Source organism: Mus caroli, chromosome 19, assembly GCF_900094665.2.
Source record: "Mus caroli chromosome 19, CAROLI_EIJ_v1.1, whole genome shotgun sequence".
NCBI lineage: Eukaryota > Metazoa > Chordata > Mammalia > Rodentia > Muridae > Mus > Mus caroli.
Genome location: NC_034588.1, coordinates 35,644,709 through 35,663,948, shown reverse-complemented (window position 1 = coordinate 35,663,948; position 19,240 = coordinate 35,644,709). Strand labels below are relative to the sequence as shown.

At 39.3% G+C, this 19,240-nt stretch overlaps 1 protein-coding gene across 1 annotated transcript in view; it reads right to left on the bottom strand.

Moving 5' to 3' along the window:
• Window positions 1-5,418: 5,418 nt before the first annotated feature.
• The window catches only part of LOC110285416 (cytochrome P450 2C42-like), a 30,898-nt gene continuing 17,076 nt past the window's right edge, over window positions 5,419-19,240 (bottom strand). Inside the window, exons 6-9 of the mRNA XM_021151559.2 lie at window positions 16,986-17,127; window positions 11,580-11,767; window positions 8,570-8,711; window positions 5,419-6,044 (exon numbers count right to left, since the gene is read on the bottom strand). Coding sequence (XP_021007218.1) covers window positions 5,863-6,044; window positions 8,570-8,711; window positions 11,580-11,767; window positions 16,986-17,127 — 654 coding nt within the window. The 3' untranslated portion in view covers window positions 5,419-5,862. The remainder of the gene's footprint in view (window positions 6,045-8,569; window positions 8,712-11,579; window positions 11,768-16,985; window positions 17,128-19,240) is intronic.

Here is a 19,240-nt window from a genome sequence, read left to right as displayed (position 1 = left end):
AAAAGAATATAGATTACATGAGCCTCAAGCCCCATTGAGAAAAGTACTAGAAGGGACCTGGTTAGAGAGATATCCTCAAGCCTGGGCAGAGACTGGGGGGTATGAGAGAGACAAAGAGGGTGCCCCCCATTGTTGTGACACTGAAAACTGGTGCGACTCCTATCGGGGTATGATAATACCCCATGAGCAAAGAGGCCCAAGAGGGCATCAGACCTCACATTCAAAGGCTCTTAGAACTAGGTGTTTTGGTTCCTTGTCAGTCTTCCTGGAATACTTGGTTGCTACCAGTTAAAAAGCCAGGCTTTGTCACTCTCACAGCCCTACTCTACCCCCTTACTAAAGAGACTGAGACTTTCTCATGGACCCCCATACACCAGGAGGCCTTAAAAGAGATTTAAAAGGCCTTGCTTAGTGCACCATCCCTAGTCCTGCTGGACCTGACTAAGCCTTTCATTCTTTATGTAGATGAAAGAGCAGGAATAGCAAGAGGGGCTCTGACCCAAGCTCTGGGGCCATGGAAATGACCTGTGGTCTACTTGTCAAAAAAAAAAAAAAATTAGACCCAGTGGCCAGTAGATGGCCATCTTACTTAAAAGCTATCGCTGCTGTGGCACTAGTTCTCAAAGATGCTGACAAAGTGACTCTAGGTCAACGAACTATAGTAGTAGCCCCCCATGCCTTAGAAAGCATCGTTAGACAACTGCCTGATCACTGGATGACTAATGTTCGCATGACCCATTATCAGAGCCTCTTACTGACTGAGAGAGTGCAGTTTACACCCCCTGCTATCCTGAATCCTGCCACCTTGCTGCCAGAAGCCAACAACTCCCTACCAATGTACAAGTGTATGGACATCCTGGCAGAAGAAACCGGAACTAAGAAAGACCTCACTGAACAGCCATGGCCAGGCTGCCTCAACTGGTACACGGATGGTAGCAGCTTTTTGGTTGAAGGTAAGCGAAAAGCGGTGGCAGCAGTGGTCAATGGAAAACAAACCATCTGGGCCAGCAGCTTGCCTGAAGGGACGACAGCCCAGAGAGCAGAGCTAATCGCACTCACCCAAGCCTTGCGGCTGGCCAAAAAGAAGAACATCAATATCTACAGACAGCTGGTATGCTTTCACCACCGCTCACATACATGGGGCAATCTATAGGCAAAGGGGCTACTCACATCTGCTGGGAAAGATATTAAAAATAAAGAAATCTTGAACCTATTAGAAGCCATACACTTGCCAAAAAATCTGGCCATCATACATTGCCCCAGTCACCAGAAAGGCCTTGATGCCTTAGCAAAGGGAAATCAGATGGCTGACCTGGATGCCAAACAGGCGGCCCAAGGAACTATGATCCTCATAGCTAGAGAGAAAAATAAAGAACTTAAGGACCATTATGAACTCAAAGATGCAGGCTTTAACTACACTCCAGAAGATCAGGAACTAATAGGCAAAATACCTGAGATATGTGGGTATACTCCCCAGGGAGTGACTAAGACCCAAGATGGTCACTCGGTCCTGCCCACCAAAGAAGGACAACAATATGTAGCCAATATACACCTGCTCACGCACTTGAGAACTAAGAAGCTCAAAGAAATTGTTAAGAGCTCAAACTATTATGTTATAAAATCCCCTACGTTGCCCAGGAGATTGTTAATAAATGCTAAGCCTGTGCCCTCACCAATGCAGGGCACCACAAGAATGTCCCCAGAAGGCAACTAAGAAGTGACCGGCCAGGGGCATACTGGGAAGTAGATTTTACTGAAGTTAAACCAAGTACGGTAATAAATATCTATTAGTTTTTATAGACACTTTTTCAGGGTGGGTCTAAGCCTTCCCCACTAAGAAGGAGATCTCCAATGTTGTGGCAAAGAAGATATTAGAGAAAATTTTCCCAAGATTTGGCATCCCTAAGGTAATTTCGTCAGACAACGGCCCCTTCTTCGTTGCCCAGGTAAGCCAAGGGTTAGCCAGACAATTGGGGATCAATTAGAAGTTACATTGTGCTTATAGACTCCAGAGTTCAGAACAAGTAGAGCGGATGAATAAAACATTAAAAGAAACCTTAACTAATTTGGCTTTAGAGGCCAGCGGAAAAGATTGGACAGCTCTCCTTCCCTTTGCCTTGTTCCAAGTATGGAACACCCCAGGGAAATTTAAACTTACACCCTTTGAACTCTTCCATGGGGGACCACCCCCCCCCCTTAACAGAAGCAAGGGAAATGTTTGACCCTGATGTTCCTTTTTCCCAATCCCTGCTAGCTCACTTGAAGGCCCTAGCACTGGTCAGAAAAGATGCCTGGGAATTGCTGAAAAAAACGTACGAACCAGGAACCACCACTGTGCCACATAAATTTCAAGTAGGGGATCCTGTCCTGGTCCAGCGCCACCGTTCCAGCAACCTTGAACCCAGATAGAAAGGACCCTACTTGGTGATTCTGACAAGCCCTGCTGCTCCTCCGGCACATGCCTGGCTCCCCCTCCTGTCCCTGCTGTGGCCCACTGGCCCTGCCCTGCTCACACTCACCGGGTATAGCACAGGAACCTTCTCCCTCCCTCTTACCACTGACGAGAGACACTTTAGTCTCATTGGAGGGGCTTCTGAGGCTCTCAATGTTACAAATCCTAAAGCTGCAACCTCATGTTGGCTTTGTTTGACAGCTGGGCCAGAGGTCTAATTTTCCTAGTTCTAAGATTAGAACTATGTACTAGAAGGAGTGGGGAATGTGAGACACCGACTTAGAGTGTTTCTCCCTGGAAGGTAAAGCCCCTGGATGTTCCCCAAGCTTGTTTTCCCTGATCTCTAAAAATACAGCCAGAAAGAAGCTCTTTGTTCTCTATAGCCAGCAAAAAGCCTTTTTGTTTCTGAGCCTTACAGACAGAGACGCAATAATTGTAATTTTACCAAGGACATCCAGCAGAGAAGAACTCTCCTTTCAACTCCTCCCAACTCCTCCGAATTCATTAGCTAGCTGTTAAGAGCCCCCTACTGTTATCGCTCGAGCTCAAACTCCCCTGCCCTGCGTGCAAGGAGTTCATCCTCAACTAGCTGATAATAAAACCTCTTGCAGTTTGCATCAGGTGTGGTTTTCTCTTGAGTCATTGGGGTGCTGGCCAGCTCATCCTGGGACTTGAGCAGAGGTCCAGCTTCGGGGGTCTTACAATATCATGAATACTAGATAAAAAAAGCACTTAGAAAAAAGAAAATTTTTGGTTAAAAAGCACAATTCAGGTATTCCTGTGGAGGGAGCAGCTTCAATGCAGTTTTCATGGGCTTATCTGGATGGGGGGGAAGGGTACATTGTACCCTGCAACCTTTCTTTTCTTCCCCGTTTTTTTTTTCTAGGAACTGGAGAATAAATGGTTAAGTGAAAGTGCTTTTCGGCTTGCTACAGCAGTGCATCACTTCGCCCCACCCATGCAGGGACTGCCTTGGCTCTTCCCCACACACACACCTGTTGTCCACTTCTGTCTGCCCACCTTGAGTTATTTTGCCCGCCCCTGCCCCGCCTTGTTTGCCAGACCGCAGCCTGCCCTGAGTCACTGCCTAGCTGGGCCATAAACACAGCCCAAAGCCAAGAGCAAAGAGGGGCTACAGAGCTGGGGAGGAAAACCAGTTGCTTGCAGCTAAAACTGAGAGGAGTGGGGAGGAAGCTTGCCAGGAACACTTGGGAAAGAGAGAAAGTAAAAAGCCAAGTTTTTTAACTCGATCATTCATTATCTCTTTTAGAGATCTCCTGTAGGTCTCTGTGTGAAGTGTTCTTCAGCTGATTTTGTCTTGTGTGGATGGAGTAACCATAGTTTGTTCATGAGTTCATGCAGTTCAGTGAAGATCATCAGAAGCAATTGAAGCAGGAGAATAAGAAGAAGCCAGAAAATTAGAACACATTTCCAGAATTAGTTTCAGGCTAAGCAGAGCCATTCAGAAAGAAGCTGAGAGAAGACTGAATGAATCAGCTAGGAGAGAAATTTGGGTCAGAATAGCTGGGTTGAACCAGCCAGCCAGAGTTCAGAAAGAAATAGAAATGGTAAGTTTCTTCAACAGTAAGTCTCCAAGACAACAATTACATCTGATGAATAAACATCACATTTACAGAGAAAACAGCAAAAGGCTAGATACATGCTACATGAGTTTAATTTAACAATGAATCATAGTTAATTCCTTATAAATGCATATGTATATATAGTATGTGTTTAAAATAAATTGCAAATGTGCCCATGAATATGTATAGATATATCTGTTTCTAAGCATTAATATCTTACATTGATGAGTGGTATCAAGTTCTTGTGGGTCAACAGATTTCAGGTTAAAGTTATATAAAATGGTAGTGAGGAATAAAAATAACTTCATTTGAGCTAGGTTAACTCTCACAGAGATACATTTTCCTGGGGGAAAAAAATATATAACTAACTTCTTGTATTGGACTGGAACAGGCACTGTGTTTGCAGCTATAACAAAGAATGTCAAGTAGCTTCCTTTGAGAAATGAACTTTAAAAAGATAATGACTGTGTTGGAATGATGGCTCAGTGCTTAGAGCACTGGCTGTTCTTTCAGAAGATTCTGAGTTCAATCTCCAACATGGCAGCTCACAACTATCTATAATAAGATCTGATACTCTCTTCTGTCATGCAAGCACACATGCTAATAGAACATTTAAATTTTTAATTTCAAAGGACAGTGGCTGATATAGGCTGAAAGAAATAAAAATGTTAACCAGAATTTGATATCTGAACATTGTGTGTGTGTGTGTGTGTGTGTGTGTGTGTGTGGTTTTTTATTGATCCAATGGTGCTAATGACTTCAGAGTCATAAACTCAAGTTACCATAGTTCTTTTAGATGTAACACAATGTGTGGAAATTAGAAAAAGTAACTGACGAGACTGCAAGAACTCTGGTCTTGTTTGGAAGAGAAGGATGATGCACACAGCACATGATTTCCAGTGTGGAAGCATGGATTCATACTTGGTTATAGCTAAGAGTCACAAACTGAAAAAAACATGCAAAGTGTTTATGTTTAGAGTGATGCCATCTCAGGGACAGGAATCATGACAGTTAATGTGCTATCCTCCCTATGTTGGGCCCTTTCTGTATGTTAATTTACAGCATCATTTTTCTCATTCTGATCCAACCCTGCACTTACTATTAGTGAGACTTGGTTAAAAATGCTTCCTACCACTCTTCCTTTCTTTGTATGTATTATGATGAAGAAACAAAACCATTGTAGAATATTATTTCAATTTATTACTTATGAACAAAGAAGAACAATGGATTAGTTTCTGAGATGTGTATATTTTTTCTCAGAACTCAGGTGTTGGAGCAGGTGATTTGAAATTTAAAGTTACCTTCAGCTGCATAGTAAGTTTAGGTCTAGCCTGAACTACATGAGACCATACAAAAAAGAAAAAAAAACTTTGCAAACAGACCAGAATTATAATACTTTTATTTAAAGCACACAGTGCTTTAAAAACTGTCTTATTTCTCAGTTTTAAAATAATGATATGTTAGTAATTCACCATCAGATAAGAACAGGGCTAAAATCAATAAATCATTGCACAGCATAGGGAATTGCAGACTTGCTTTGCAGTAACCCTAAAAATTGCCTTAAATAGAAGCTAGGCATTTCCTGTATCTTTAAGAGATAGATGGCCAGAGATGTCATGCTTTCTTTGTGTGTATTATGTTGAAGAAACATCTTGGGACATTATTTTAGTTTATTACTATTTTGTCTTATGAATAAAGAAGGACATAGATCAGTTTGTGCAGGGATATATATGGAATCCCAGAACTCTGGTGATAGGGTCAGAGAGACATGACTGACAGAAGTAGTAAACTATACCCTCAAGAAAAAGGCTTTAAGGGGAAATCCATTTAGATGGGAATGAAGCATATCTGGAACTTGGGTGGCACAGAAGCAAATCCATTGGCAACTGGAGTAGTATCAAGGTCTTTCAGATCAACTGGAGATTTCAAGTTAAAGTTCTGTAAAATGGTGGTAAGGAATAAAAATAATTCTGCTCGAGCCAGACCCTCTCCCACACAAATCCGTTTTCCTGCAAATAAAAAAAAAACAGAATGTAATTAGCTCATGGTGCTTACTGGGATAAGGACTGTGCTTGCAACTGTAATAAAAGAAAATCTATGTTATTCTTTGATATGGATGGATGGATGGTCATTTGGGTGGATAAATATAAAAATTATTGACATACCTCCTCCACAACTAATACTAGGAAATACAGTATTAAAGTAGGTGTATAAAAAGCTTTAGAAGGTGAAATAGCAGCACTGAACACAGGACTTCAAATTCACCCAATGAAAACAAAGGAACACTTATTTAACTTCTCGTGGAAGTGGGTACCTGTGGTAAACCCTGGTATTTAATGAAGCACAAAAGGAAAGATGGTGTACTCCAGAGAATATGAAGAATACAGCATAAGAGGCAAAATACTACTGCTTTGGAAGAAATATCAGGATAATGTGAAAGACTACCAACAGAGGGGGGAAAGGGAGAAGATAAAGTGGGGCAACATGGACAGAAGTCTCTAACCAAACCAAAAAAAAAAAAAAAACCTTTAAAGAAGCAGCCATGACACCTCATAACCATGGAGCTTTAAAGAAAACCTTCATGTATCTCCTAGCAAATACTGAGTACTATAGCCAGAAGCTATATTGAGAATATTCCTCAATTGTAAAAATTAAACTACTCTGGGGACTGGAGAACCTGACATCTTTGCAAACTGAGTCACCATGGATACAAGTCCACAGCTATAAATTGACAGTCAGTAGTCACCAGAAGCAATTGCTTACCAAAGTATCTATGCTGTGTACTGAATACAATATGTCCTCCATTGCCACATATATTTAACTAAATATATATTCCACAATTGGCAATGCTGTTTTATAATGTTGTGGAAACTTTAGTAGGTGGATCTAAAGATAGAAACTCAGTCACTGAAGATGTTTATTGAAGGTTTATAGTCTCTCTATCTTCTGGACTCCAATCTGTTTCATATTCAGCCTAGATGTGAGGTGAATCTTTCCAGACACCCCATAGCTACATATTGCCTGTTCCCCAAGCCTCCCACCAAGTAACATGAGCTGACTTCTTCCCTTCTGTAGTTCCAGCAGCAGGTAGTGTGCTGTTACTAGGGAACTATCATTTCCCTGCCCAAACTGGGGCTTCTGTGTCATGTTTCTTCCTCCATTATGCACTATCTTCCCTCAAACCTTAAGCAGAAATAAACCCTTAAGGTGCTTCTTAACCAGCATTTGTACACAAAAACAAGAAAAGTAACTTGTACAGAAGACTGGTACCAAGGAGGAGTGGGCTATCATGACACTGCCTACCTTCCTTACAGACAGCAACATGTCCTACTATCTAGGAAAACTTCTATAGTAGCTTAATGATATATATAGACACACTCTATGGTTTAGGTTGGTGAGTTTGGAAAGGATAAGTCAACATTCTAAAGTCCCACTAATGTGGATCAGCAGATACGTTTTGTCTCAGACAAAGTGCATGGGCATTGGGAGTGATGATCACATCAAAGCTAATCTACTATCCCAAAGGAAAATACATGTAAGTTGGAAAGTTTCAAAGGATACAAACAAATTACTCTGTTACCTGAAAAAATGTTTTTTGAAATTCAAATATAATTACATAATTTATCCCTTCCCTTTACTTTCTGTAAATTTATACATACACTGCTTGCTCCCTCTCAAATTTGTGATCTCTTACTTTATGTTATTATTGCATACAAATTGTGTGTGTGTGTTGTGTGTGTATATATATATGTATATATACATATAATTAAATGTATATGTAACATGTATATATAGATATAAAAATACATCATGCTGAGTCCACTGATGTTACTTGTATGCATATGATTTAAAAGCTAATCACTTAGTATTGTAAAAACTACAGTGTTCATCAATGGGGAGAAAGTTTTTTTTTCCCACTCTTAGCATTCTTTAGTTGCCTGTAATTCTTTGTTTAGGAATGGAGCCCCATGAGACTTCCCTGTTTCATGTTACCTACTGGTGCTGTACATGCTCAGGTCTTTCTTAGGCAACAGTATATCATGGGTCAAGTTTCCCTGTCACTTCTAGGAGACACAATTTCATAAAGGAAGTTGGCAATCAATATACCTACCTTGCTGTGATATTGATGATCCACAATAATGCAAAGAATGTCAAAATATCCATAAGGGTTCTATAAAGGCACACATGCATCTTGTTGGTAAACAGTGGCTGCCTATCTGGGCTTAAAGTCCCCTCAGCAGGTATTGGAAACCTACTCAACTTCTCTGAGATAGTGAGGTCATGGTTCTATTTATCCATATTTGCAGACAAGTGTCTGCCTAACACTCATCAAAGAAACTTGTCCTTGCAACAAAGAGAAACCCTTATAGAAATCCATAACTGATGAAAACGCAAAGAGCAGTTGAACATTGGGTGCACAGTTCCAGCAGATACATCTCTAACACAACTCCTGAAGCTAAGGCTCAGGAAGCATTGTGGATGAGGGGTTGGAAATATTGTAAGATTCAAAAGACCAGGAAATGATTTTGATTACCTGTTGAGAAAGGAAAAAAGTAGTCACTTTTCTTAAACTTGCCACGCTCATCCAGAAAGTGACTGGGGTCAAACCTCTCTGGGTTGGGGAATTCTTTATCATCATATAGCACAGAAGAAAGTGATGCTATGACAGTGGTACCCTGGAAACAAGAAGTATAAACAAGTCAAGTTATATAAAGGTTTAAAAAGTTAAAGAAACAATGGGTATGGCATAGTCAAAGCTTATAAGGAAATCATGTCCAAACAAGAGCAGAGACATATCTAGACAGACAGATCATGTAACACATGGGGATGAGTGTCATTGGTCCAGTGACAGAAATGTTGATACAGTGTCCTCCAAATAAGTAATTTTATATCCTGTTATCAACAAGCTTAACACTGTTATGCATCACATTATACCCACTTCTCTACTTCATCCCTGTTATTATTGCATCATGCATACTTGAAATGTAGCTTCCAATGTAAGGTTTTATGTGGAAAATCAGAAGTATCTGCTCATACTAATATTGCATGAATAATATCTGACAAAATTAACAATGTCTTGTAGAATAACATGGCCAAAACCAAATTATTGAGACTTTTCCCTGCCATACAGTTTATTTGCCTTAATTTTAAAATATACATAATGCCTTTTCACAGTTAGAACAGTTGGGGGAAAACTAAAGAGATTACAGACTTTGAAATTAATGGATTTTCTAAGAATTTCAGTCAGGGTCATCACTTTTCTTGAGTATAAACCCTGAAACTGAAACTGATCAAATGATTCACAAAAATGAGATATTCATAAGATGTCAATGAGCCATACCATAGATTTTATTAATTAGGAAAAGGACAGAACTTCTATAATGGAGAGATCTGAATTGCACATTAAGACAAGAAGTAGCCATATTCACTAACAGCAGAGTTAACAAACTCCAGCCCACATTACATGTGAGCTCTGTAGGATCTCCTTTGTCAACTTTTATACCACAGTTATAACTGGGAGCAAACTATTAGAGGACAATGACACACAAACCAACCCTGAAACAAAGGACATAATTATATGAACTAGAATATTTAATAGGTCAATTATGAATTCTGATAAATGTACCTATGTACTTCTTAGCATTCTGGTAAAATCCTAAAAGGGTCTTTTCAAAGACTGACAATCTGAAATTTTAATTTTATTTGAAAGTGCAAACAGTCAAGAGAAAATCTGAAAGACCTACAGTGCCACAAACCAAGATGTGATCTAAAAATTTATAAGCTTTCATTGGAAATAGCATAAAGTCTACCTGGGTTCCATATTTAAAGTGTTTATATTTTTCTTATATTTGGGGGCAAAAATTGCTACCAAAGCTTTGGTAAATTGTTAAGAAGGTAAGAAAAAAAATTAAGTAAAAAGAAGGAATATAAAATAGAAGGTAAACAATATACACTGAGTATCTATATGTTATTTGAAATTTTGAAATAAAGGACCAGTAAATTACTCTTATAAAGACATGATTAAGAAGTGGATGCTCTACATTTACACAATGGAGTACTACTCAGCTATTAAAAAGAATGAATTTATGAAGTCCCTAGGCAAATGGATGGACCTGGAGGGCATCATCCTGAGTGAGGAAACCCAATCACAAAAGAACTCAAATGATATATATGTACTCACTGATAAGTGGATATTAGCCCAGAAACTTAGAAAACCCAAGATATAAGATANAATTTGCGAAACACATGAAACTCAAGAAGAACNAAGACCAAANTGTGGACACTTTGCCCCTTCATAGAATTGGGAACAAAACACCCATGGAAGGAGTTACAGAGACAAAGTTTGGAGCCGAGACGAAAGCATGGACCATCTAGAGACTGCCATACCCGGAGATCCATCCTATAATCAGCCTCCAAACGCTGACACCATTGCATACACCAGCAAGATTTTGCTGAAAGGACCCTGATATAGCTGTCTCTTGTGAGACTATGCCGGGGCCTAGCAAACACAGAAGTGGATGCTCACAGTCAGCTATTGGATGGATCACAGGGCCCCCAATGGAGGAGCTAGAGAAAGTACCCAAGGAGCTGGGGGAATCTGCAACCCTATAGGTGGAACAACAATATGAACTAACCAGTACCCCCTGAGCTCGTGTCTCTAGCTGCATATGTAACAGAAGATGACCTAGTCGGTCATCAGTGGAAAGAGAGGCCCATTGGTCGTGCAAACTTTATATGCCTCAGTACAGGGGAATGCCAGGGCCAAGAAGTGGGATTGGGTAGGTGGAGGAGTGGATGTGTGAGGGTGTGGGGGACTTTTGGGATAGCATTGGAAATGTAAATGAAATAAATATCTAATAAAAAATTTTCAAAAAAAAAAGAAGTGGATGCTAACAATCATCTATTGTATGGAATATAGGGCCCCCAATGNAGGAGCTAGAGAAAGTACCCAAGGAGCTAAAGGGATCTGGAACCCTATAGGAGGAACAACAATATGAACTAACCAGTACCCCCCAGAGTTTGTGTCTCTAATTGCATATGTAGCAGAGGAGGGCCTAGTCAGCCATCAATGGGAGGAGAGGCCCTTGGTATTGTGAAGATTATATGTATGCCCCAGTACAGAGAAATGCCATGGCCAGGAAGCAGGAGTGGGTGGTTTGGAGAGCAGGGCAGGGGGGAGGGTATAGGGGACTTTCGGAGAGGAAATTAGGAAAGGGGATAGCATTTGAAATGTAAATGAAGAAAATATCTAATAAAAAAGACATGTTTAGTATTCCCGGGAAATTATGAATAACTTTATATAATTTTCAATAAGACCTCTAGTTCTAAAATAAAATAATTCTAATACAGTCTGATTTTGAATATATTATCTGGAGTTTGGTTAACTTAATCTCCTAATTTCCCTGAAGGTTTTTCATAACTTTCTCTTTAATATTGGTAATCTGGAATTGCAAGACTCAGTATCTTGGGCAAATGATCTAATTTCACTCACTCTGATTTGAGATCAAGAGCATTAAGGCACAATGTAGAAGAAAGAAACTTACCTTGGGAATGAGATACTCTCTGAATTTCACATCACGGGTCACTGCATGGGGAAGGCTGGTGGGAAGGAGGTCAATGTATCTCTGGATCTCATGCAACACAGCATCAGTGTAGGGCATGCTATGCCTGTCCTGCATGCAGGGGCTCCTGTGTCTACCAATCACACAGTCAATCTCTTCCTGGACTTTGGCTGATTTAACACAGTGGAAAATGACAGAAATGGAATGAATTGGCACACTGGCCCCAACTCGTGGTTACTTGTAGCAAGATGAAGATGCCTGGCAGTATTCTGAAATCATCTGATATTAGTATTTATATCTTATATATTAGGTGTCACAATAGAGAGCCCTTATATATAGATTAGCATACTTAAAAATCAATGTGGGTATTGATTTCAAATAATAAACAAAAGAATATTGAGTAAAGGAAAACAGCTCTTACAGAAGAAAACTATTAAACAAATATTATATTTATACCAAAACAATGCAATACACATAAAAATAAGTTTCAGTGGTATTGTGTGAATGTTTGTGTGTAGTTTCCAAAGGTATGTAATACTGTCTAACTTTCCAAATGTTGTCAAATTCTAACAATTTCTCCTGAAATTTATGTTTGCATATAATGACTACTTCATTCTGATCTATCATTGGGGAAATTTAATTCTTCTTCTTGTGGGAATAGGGGTTTCATATTTTGTAGATGTATTAAATATAAGCTAATTTTCCTGAGTCCAATAGGGCAACCTTGTTGTATTTATTGGTTGAATTTTTATTACTACATAAAATATGTGCCCTACTACCAGCCAGAAAGTATGCAGGAGTTGACTTAGGCCCCCTCCCATATATTTGTAGAAATTTACAAGTTAGCCTTCATATGGGGCCCTTAACAAGTGGAGTAGGGGGTGTTTTGGTCTCTGTTTCCTGTCATTAGATTCCCTTCCCCCTACATGGACTTCCTGGTTGGGCCTCAGTGAAAGAGGATGTATCTAGTCTTTCTAGGACTAGATGGACCAGGATTGGGTGGTACCCAAGGGGACTCCTCTTTTCTGAGAAGGGAAGGGGGATGGGGGAGACATCTTCAGAGATGGGACTGGGAAGAGAGGAGGGATGGGAGCACAATCTGTGCCCTGGTAAGAAAACAATAACTATTTTCATTATTGATGATATCTTAGACTTAACTCTATTTCCCTATACAAGTTATTTTTTTCATTTTATTGGAATTATTTTTAAATACTCAGGTAGATGTTTCAAAGTTCTGCTGAAAATGTCCAATTATGGGGAAGTTTCATACTATCAACCATTTATTTCTGTTTACTTCCTCATTCTCATCTCATATTTTTCTTATCCATCAGTCCATTCTGAACTGGAAAGTGAGATTTTAAGTGTGATGCCCAGCAGCCTCCCTTACGGTTCAATCTCCCCCATGAGTACTCTGGATTCCTGTATCCCCTTACTTCTTATGACTTGTTTTCAGATATTTGAATGTAAGATGTTCCAATATTTTTGAAAAGGGGGAAAACATTAAACTCCATAGCAAACATGGAGGGCTGACAACACCTTTCTTTTCTAGGAGTAAATAGAACAAACTTTCAGAATTCTGGTACAATCTGACTGATGATTCACTATTTATGACATGGTTGGCTTATTCCCTAATGGTTTCTCTTCCACACTGGTAATCTGAAACTACAATACCTGACATCTTGGGTCAATTATTTCATTTTATTCATTATGATGGATATTATATGAGCATTATCAAATAAGAAAGTAACACATGGAGATGTGTACATCACAGTTACTCTATGAAAGATATAAATTGAAGAAACTCAAAGAAGAGAGCTAGAAGATTTGAAAGCACAAATTACTCTTCCTCCTTATTGAATCTTCCTCCTGTGTCATCCTCCCTTCTTCATTAATTGTCCATCTTTATTCCCCTTCTAATTGTTTGAGGTCTAGTGAGTACTGCATGTCCACTGGTCAATTTTATTAGGCAATATCAAATCCTCTAAACTTAAAAGGACTAATTGGACTTTGAAATTAGCATCATCAAGAACCTCCCACCCTGCTGGAGAAAAATCTTCATTCAGATATCCAACTGTGCCTGGAAGTAGATCCTGTGCTCCAGCTCCCCACACACAAACATCCAGAAACAGATTGACTCCCAGGAATTCTGACACACCCTGGCTTACAGGTGTGTCCCCTACCCCTGGAACAATACCTAGTCTAACTGGGACCCTTCCTAGGAACCTGCCACCTTGCCAGAGACACAATGTCCTTAATGCTTACATCTGCACCCAGGAGCAGATAATGTGCTCCAACTGCCCTCCACCCCACCCACACCCAGAGAAAGCTTGATGCACAGGAGTTATGATACCCTCAGGCTCACAGGTGATTCCACCACTCCTGACCCAATAGCTGGCATAACTGGGACTCTCCCCCAGGGACCAGAGAATGCAGGACCTCCTGCTCTGCTGGAGACATCTGCTACTAGGAGCAGATCTAGTGCTCTAGCCCCCTACCCTACTCCATCCACATCCACAGACAGCTTGAACCCCAGGAGTCTGACACAGACACACTCACAGATCAGGTTCTCCAGAGCGCCAATCATACCTAAAGAAAGCCTGAGCCAAGGATGCTCAAAATAACCAGGTACCCAGGAAGGATAGGCTCCAGTCAGAGACAGCAAGGCCAGTTAACACCAGAGATAACCAGATGGCAAGAGGCAAGCATAAGAATATAAGCAACAGATTCCAATGCTACTTGGCAATATCAGAACCCAGTTCTCCCACCACAGCAAGCCCTGGATACCCTAATACACCTGAAAAGCAAGATTCTTATCCAAAACCTCATCTCATGAAGATGATAGAGGACTTTAAGGAGAATATAAATAGCTCCCTTAAAGAAATACAGGAAAACACAGGTAAATAGGTAGAAGCCCTTAATGAGGAACACATAAGTCCCTTAAATACATGAAAACACGATCAAAGAGGTGAAGGAATTGAAGAAAACTGTACAGGATCTAAAAATGGAAATAGCAACAATAAACAAATCACAAAGGCAGACAACCCTGGAGACAGAAAACCTAGCAAAGAGGTCAGGAATCACAGATACAAGCATCAATAACAGAATATAAGAGATAGAAGAGGGAATCTCAGGTGTAGAAGATACCACAACAGTCCAAGAAAATGCAAAGTGTATAACGTTCCTAGTCCAAAACATCCAAGAAATTCAGGACATAATGAAAAGATAAAACCAAAGATTAGTAAGTAAAAAAGAGAGCAAAGATTCTCAACTAAAAGATTCCCAACTAAATATCTTCAAGAAAATCATAGAAGAAAACTTCCCTAACCTAAAAAAGGGATACCCATAAGCATACAAGAAGCCTACAGAATACCAAATAGATTGGACCAGTAAAGAAAATTTCCCCTGTCATATAATAATCAAAACACCAAATATACAGGACAGAGAAAGACTATAAAAAGAGGTAAGGGTAAAAAGGGTATAAAGACAGACCTATCAGAATTACACCAGACTTCTTAACAGAGACTGTAAAAGACTCTTGGACAAATATCATATAGACCCTAAGATAACAAAAATGTCAGCCCAGGCTACTATACCCAGCAAAACTCTCATAGATGGAAACCAAGATATTCCATGAGAAAACAAAATTTAAACAGTATCTTTCCACTAAACCAGCCCTACAGAGGATAATATAAAGAAAATCCCAATACAAGAAGGGACACTATACCCAAAAAGAAAAACAAGAAATTAAACTTCTCACAACAAACCCAAGAGAACCAGACAAATGAAATTCCTCCTGTAACAACACAAATAACAAGAAGCAACCATCTCAACATCAATGGACTCAATTCCCCAATAAAAACTCATACACTAACATAATGGATACATAAACAGGACCCAGAATTTTGATGCATACAGGAAAACAAATCTCAGTAACAAAGACACACATTACCTCAGAATAATAGGCTGGAAAAAATTTTCCAACATTTGAAATGTAATGAATAAAATATCAATTAATAAAAACGAAAGGAAAAAGAAATTATGGTCATCACTTGAGTGGATTTCTGGCACAATTACAATGTCCTTTTCACATGTGTGGCATAGCTAAGGGTACTCTCTTACATTTTTTATTCTCTGTGTGTGTGTGTGTGTGTGTGTGTGTGTGTGTGTGTGTGTGTGTCCTTGTGTTCAAGCACATGAGAACATGAATGTGGACGTGTGGTTGTGCAGCTTTGCATGTGCCATAGGGTATATGTGAGGATGATATAGAACATCAAGGATTCTGTTCTCTCCTTCCACCATATACCTGGGACCAAGGAATATTGATTTTCAGCAAGAAAATATAAACCTTTTCTCATTAAGGCATCTGATTGCTCATGTTTGGTTCCCATTAAGAAAAATTATAAAGATGTTATTAAAAGACAAAATTAAAGGACTACCTGAGTGGGAGAATGCATCTAATCTGGAAGAGACTTGATGTGCCAGGGTTGTGGAAAACCCAGGGGGCCCCACCCTCTCAGAGGAGAATGGAAGGTGGGAGGGACTCTGTAAGGGAAGGACTGCGAAGGGGAGCAGTGTTTGGGATGTTAGTTAATTAGTTACTTAATAAAAAAATTTTTTTAAAGTTGGCTTAGAGATTAAGAGCATTTGTTGCTCCTACAGAAGACCTGGATTCAATTCCTATTATTTATACACTTCTCATAACCATGGATCAACTAGAGTTCTAGATATATCATTCTATGTTCTAACCTCTGTGGACACTAGGTTTGCACAAGGGACGTGAAGAAAAATGTAGGCAACACATTCATATACATAGAAAATTTTTAATTTAAAAAATGTATAGTTCCTCAATAATTTGATCTATGTTAAACAGTATTTTAGTGAAGCAGATTTCTAAAATAACAGATGTGGAATGTTTGGTTTTTTTTTTTTTTTTCAGAAATTCTACCTAAATTGAAATGTCTTCTCTTTAAATTCTAAGGTTGATATTTTTTCTGTAAAAAACAAGTTTCTATATCACAAGCAAATTTTAAAAATAAGGAAACGTATCATCAAGAATATATCTGCTATTCAGTATGGCTTTTTCAAATTTAAACTAACTTGTATTTTTAAAACAATTTGTGTTAACAAATCACTTGCTATGAATTTCATGCAATAGAACAGGACTTTATTGGTCTTTTTTACTCCTTCCTTGTTTCTTCACTTCTATGAAGCATCCTCTTCTGAAATGGACCAAGATACCTTACTTGGGTCCTACTGATAAATATAGCAGATAGTAGTGCCACAAAAGGTTAAATTCTGAGGTTTCCCTTAGACAAACAAAATGAAGGACTCTAGGGATGTCTTCTAATTTCTTTCTGAAACTCATTTGTTTCCAAACTGTGTACTTACCTGTGACTTCTGGATACTTGAGCAGGAGCAGTAGAGAGTACCTCAGGGTTGTGCTTGTTGTCTCTGTCCCAGCAGCAAACAGATCAGACGCTGTGAAGACCAAGTTGTCACAAGTAAACTCCGTCTTTGGGTTGTGCTTTTCCTAGGAATGGTTTGACTATGTTATCAAACAACTCATTTGTCAATGTACTTATTAGCATGAATAAAATTATCTACATGTGATAAATTCGACCTGACAAACCTTAGAGAGTATAGCAGGAGAAGAAACTGGCCTGTGTTCAGGAGATATGTAGACTCCCTACCCTATTTTGCAATCTTACACACAGTTTCTTATATGGAAAAGTCTTTCATGAGACTCTTCAGCTAGGTGAGACATGCAGCCTACTATAGTTCCAACATCCCCTCCAAAAAAAAAAGAAAAAAATGGTGCCCCCTGTCCCTTTTGTAAAAAAACATGTTTTACTCAAAACATAAATTAGTGCAGTCACTAATAATCACAAAGGTGAGATCACAACTTTTGCAACAATATCTGACCATAGAGGGACCTGCCAAAAGTGCACAGGGCACAGGAACCATGAAACAGCCAGGGACATAATCCTTACAGTATCCAAAAGCAAACTGGAGCTAACCATGTGACACAGCTATCCATACAAAATCCCACCTAGAGTGAACTGGTCTCCCAAGAGTTTTGACACACCTAAGATCACTGCTCTCTGCACCTCATTACCACCAGAAGAGAGCTGGAATCCCAGGAGTCCTGACATAGGCTCACAGGCCCACAAGAGGAACAAGCTCCAGTCAAAGACAGCAAGACCAACACCAGAAATAACCAGATGGTGAGACGCAAGTGCAAGAACCTAAACAGCAGAAATCAAGGCTACTTGGAATTATCAGAATCCAGTACTCCCACCACAGCAAGTTCTAGATACCCCAACACACCAGAAAACCAATATTTGGATTTAAAATCACATCTCATAATGGTGATGATAGAGGACTTTAAGAAGGACATAAATAACTCCCCTAGACATTAGAGAAAAACACAGGTAAACAGGGAGAAGCCCTTAAAGAGGAAACACAAAAATCCATTAAAGAATTACAGGAAAACATATCCAAACCGGTGAAGGAATTGAACAAAACCATCCAGGATGGAAAATATGGAATTAAAACAATAAAGAAATCACATGGGAGACAATCCTGGAGTTAGAAAACTTAGGAAAGAGAACAGGAGTCATAGATGTAAGCATCACCAACATAATTCAAGAGATGTAAGAGAGAATCTCAGGTGCAGAAGATTCCATAGAGAACATCGGCACAACAATCAAGGAAAATGTAATATGCAAAAAGATCCTAACACAAAATGTCCAGGAAATCCAGGACACAATGAGAAGACCAAACCTACGGATAATAGGAGTGGATGAGAATGAAGATTTTCAACTCAAAGGACCAGCAAACATCTTCAACAAAATTATAAAAGAAAACTTCCTTAACCTGAAGAAATAAATGCCCATGAACATACAAAAAGCCTACAAAACTCCAAATAGGAGTTTTTGTAGGCTTTTTTTTCCTCCTATCACATAATAATCAAAATGCCAAATGCACAAAACAAAGAAAGAATGTTAAAAACAGTAAGGGGAAAAGGTCAAGTAACATACAAAGGCAGACCTATCAGAATAACACCATACTTCTCAATAGAGACTATGAATGCCAGAAGATCCTGGGCATACAGACCCTAAGAGAACACAAATGTCAGCCCAAGCTACTATACCCAGCAAAACTCTCAATTAACATTTAAAAAAGAAACAAAGATATTCCATGACAAAACCAAATTTACACAACATCTTTCCACAAATCTAGCCCTAGAAAGGCTAAAAGATGTAAAACTCCAAGATAAGGAGGGAAACTGCACCCAAGAAAAATCAAGAAATTAATCTTACAACAAACCCAAAAGAAGATAGCCACACACAAATAATTCTACCTGTAACAATGAAAATAACAGTTAGGAACAATCCCTTTTCCTTAATATCTCTTACCATCAATGCACTCAATTCCCAAATAAAAAACCATCGACTAACAGACTGGATAAGTAAACAAAACCCAGCATTTTGCTGCATACAGTAAACATACCTCAGTGTCATGTCAAAGACAGATACTACCTGTCTTAGTCAGGGTTTCTATTCCTGCACAAACATCATGACCAAGAAGCAAGTTGGGGAGGAAAGGGTTTATTCGGCTTACACTTCCATGCTGCTGATCAT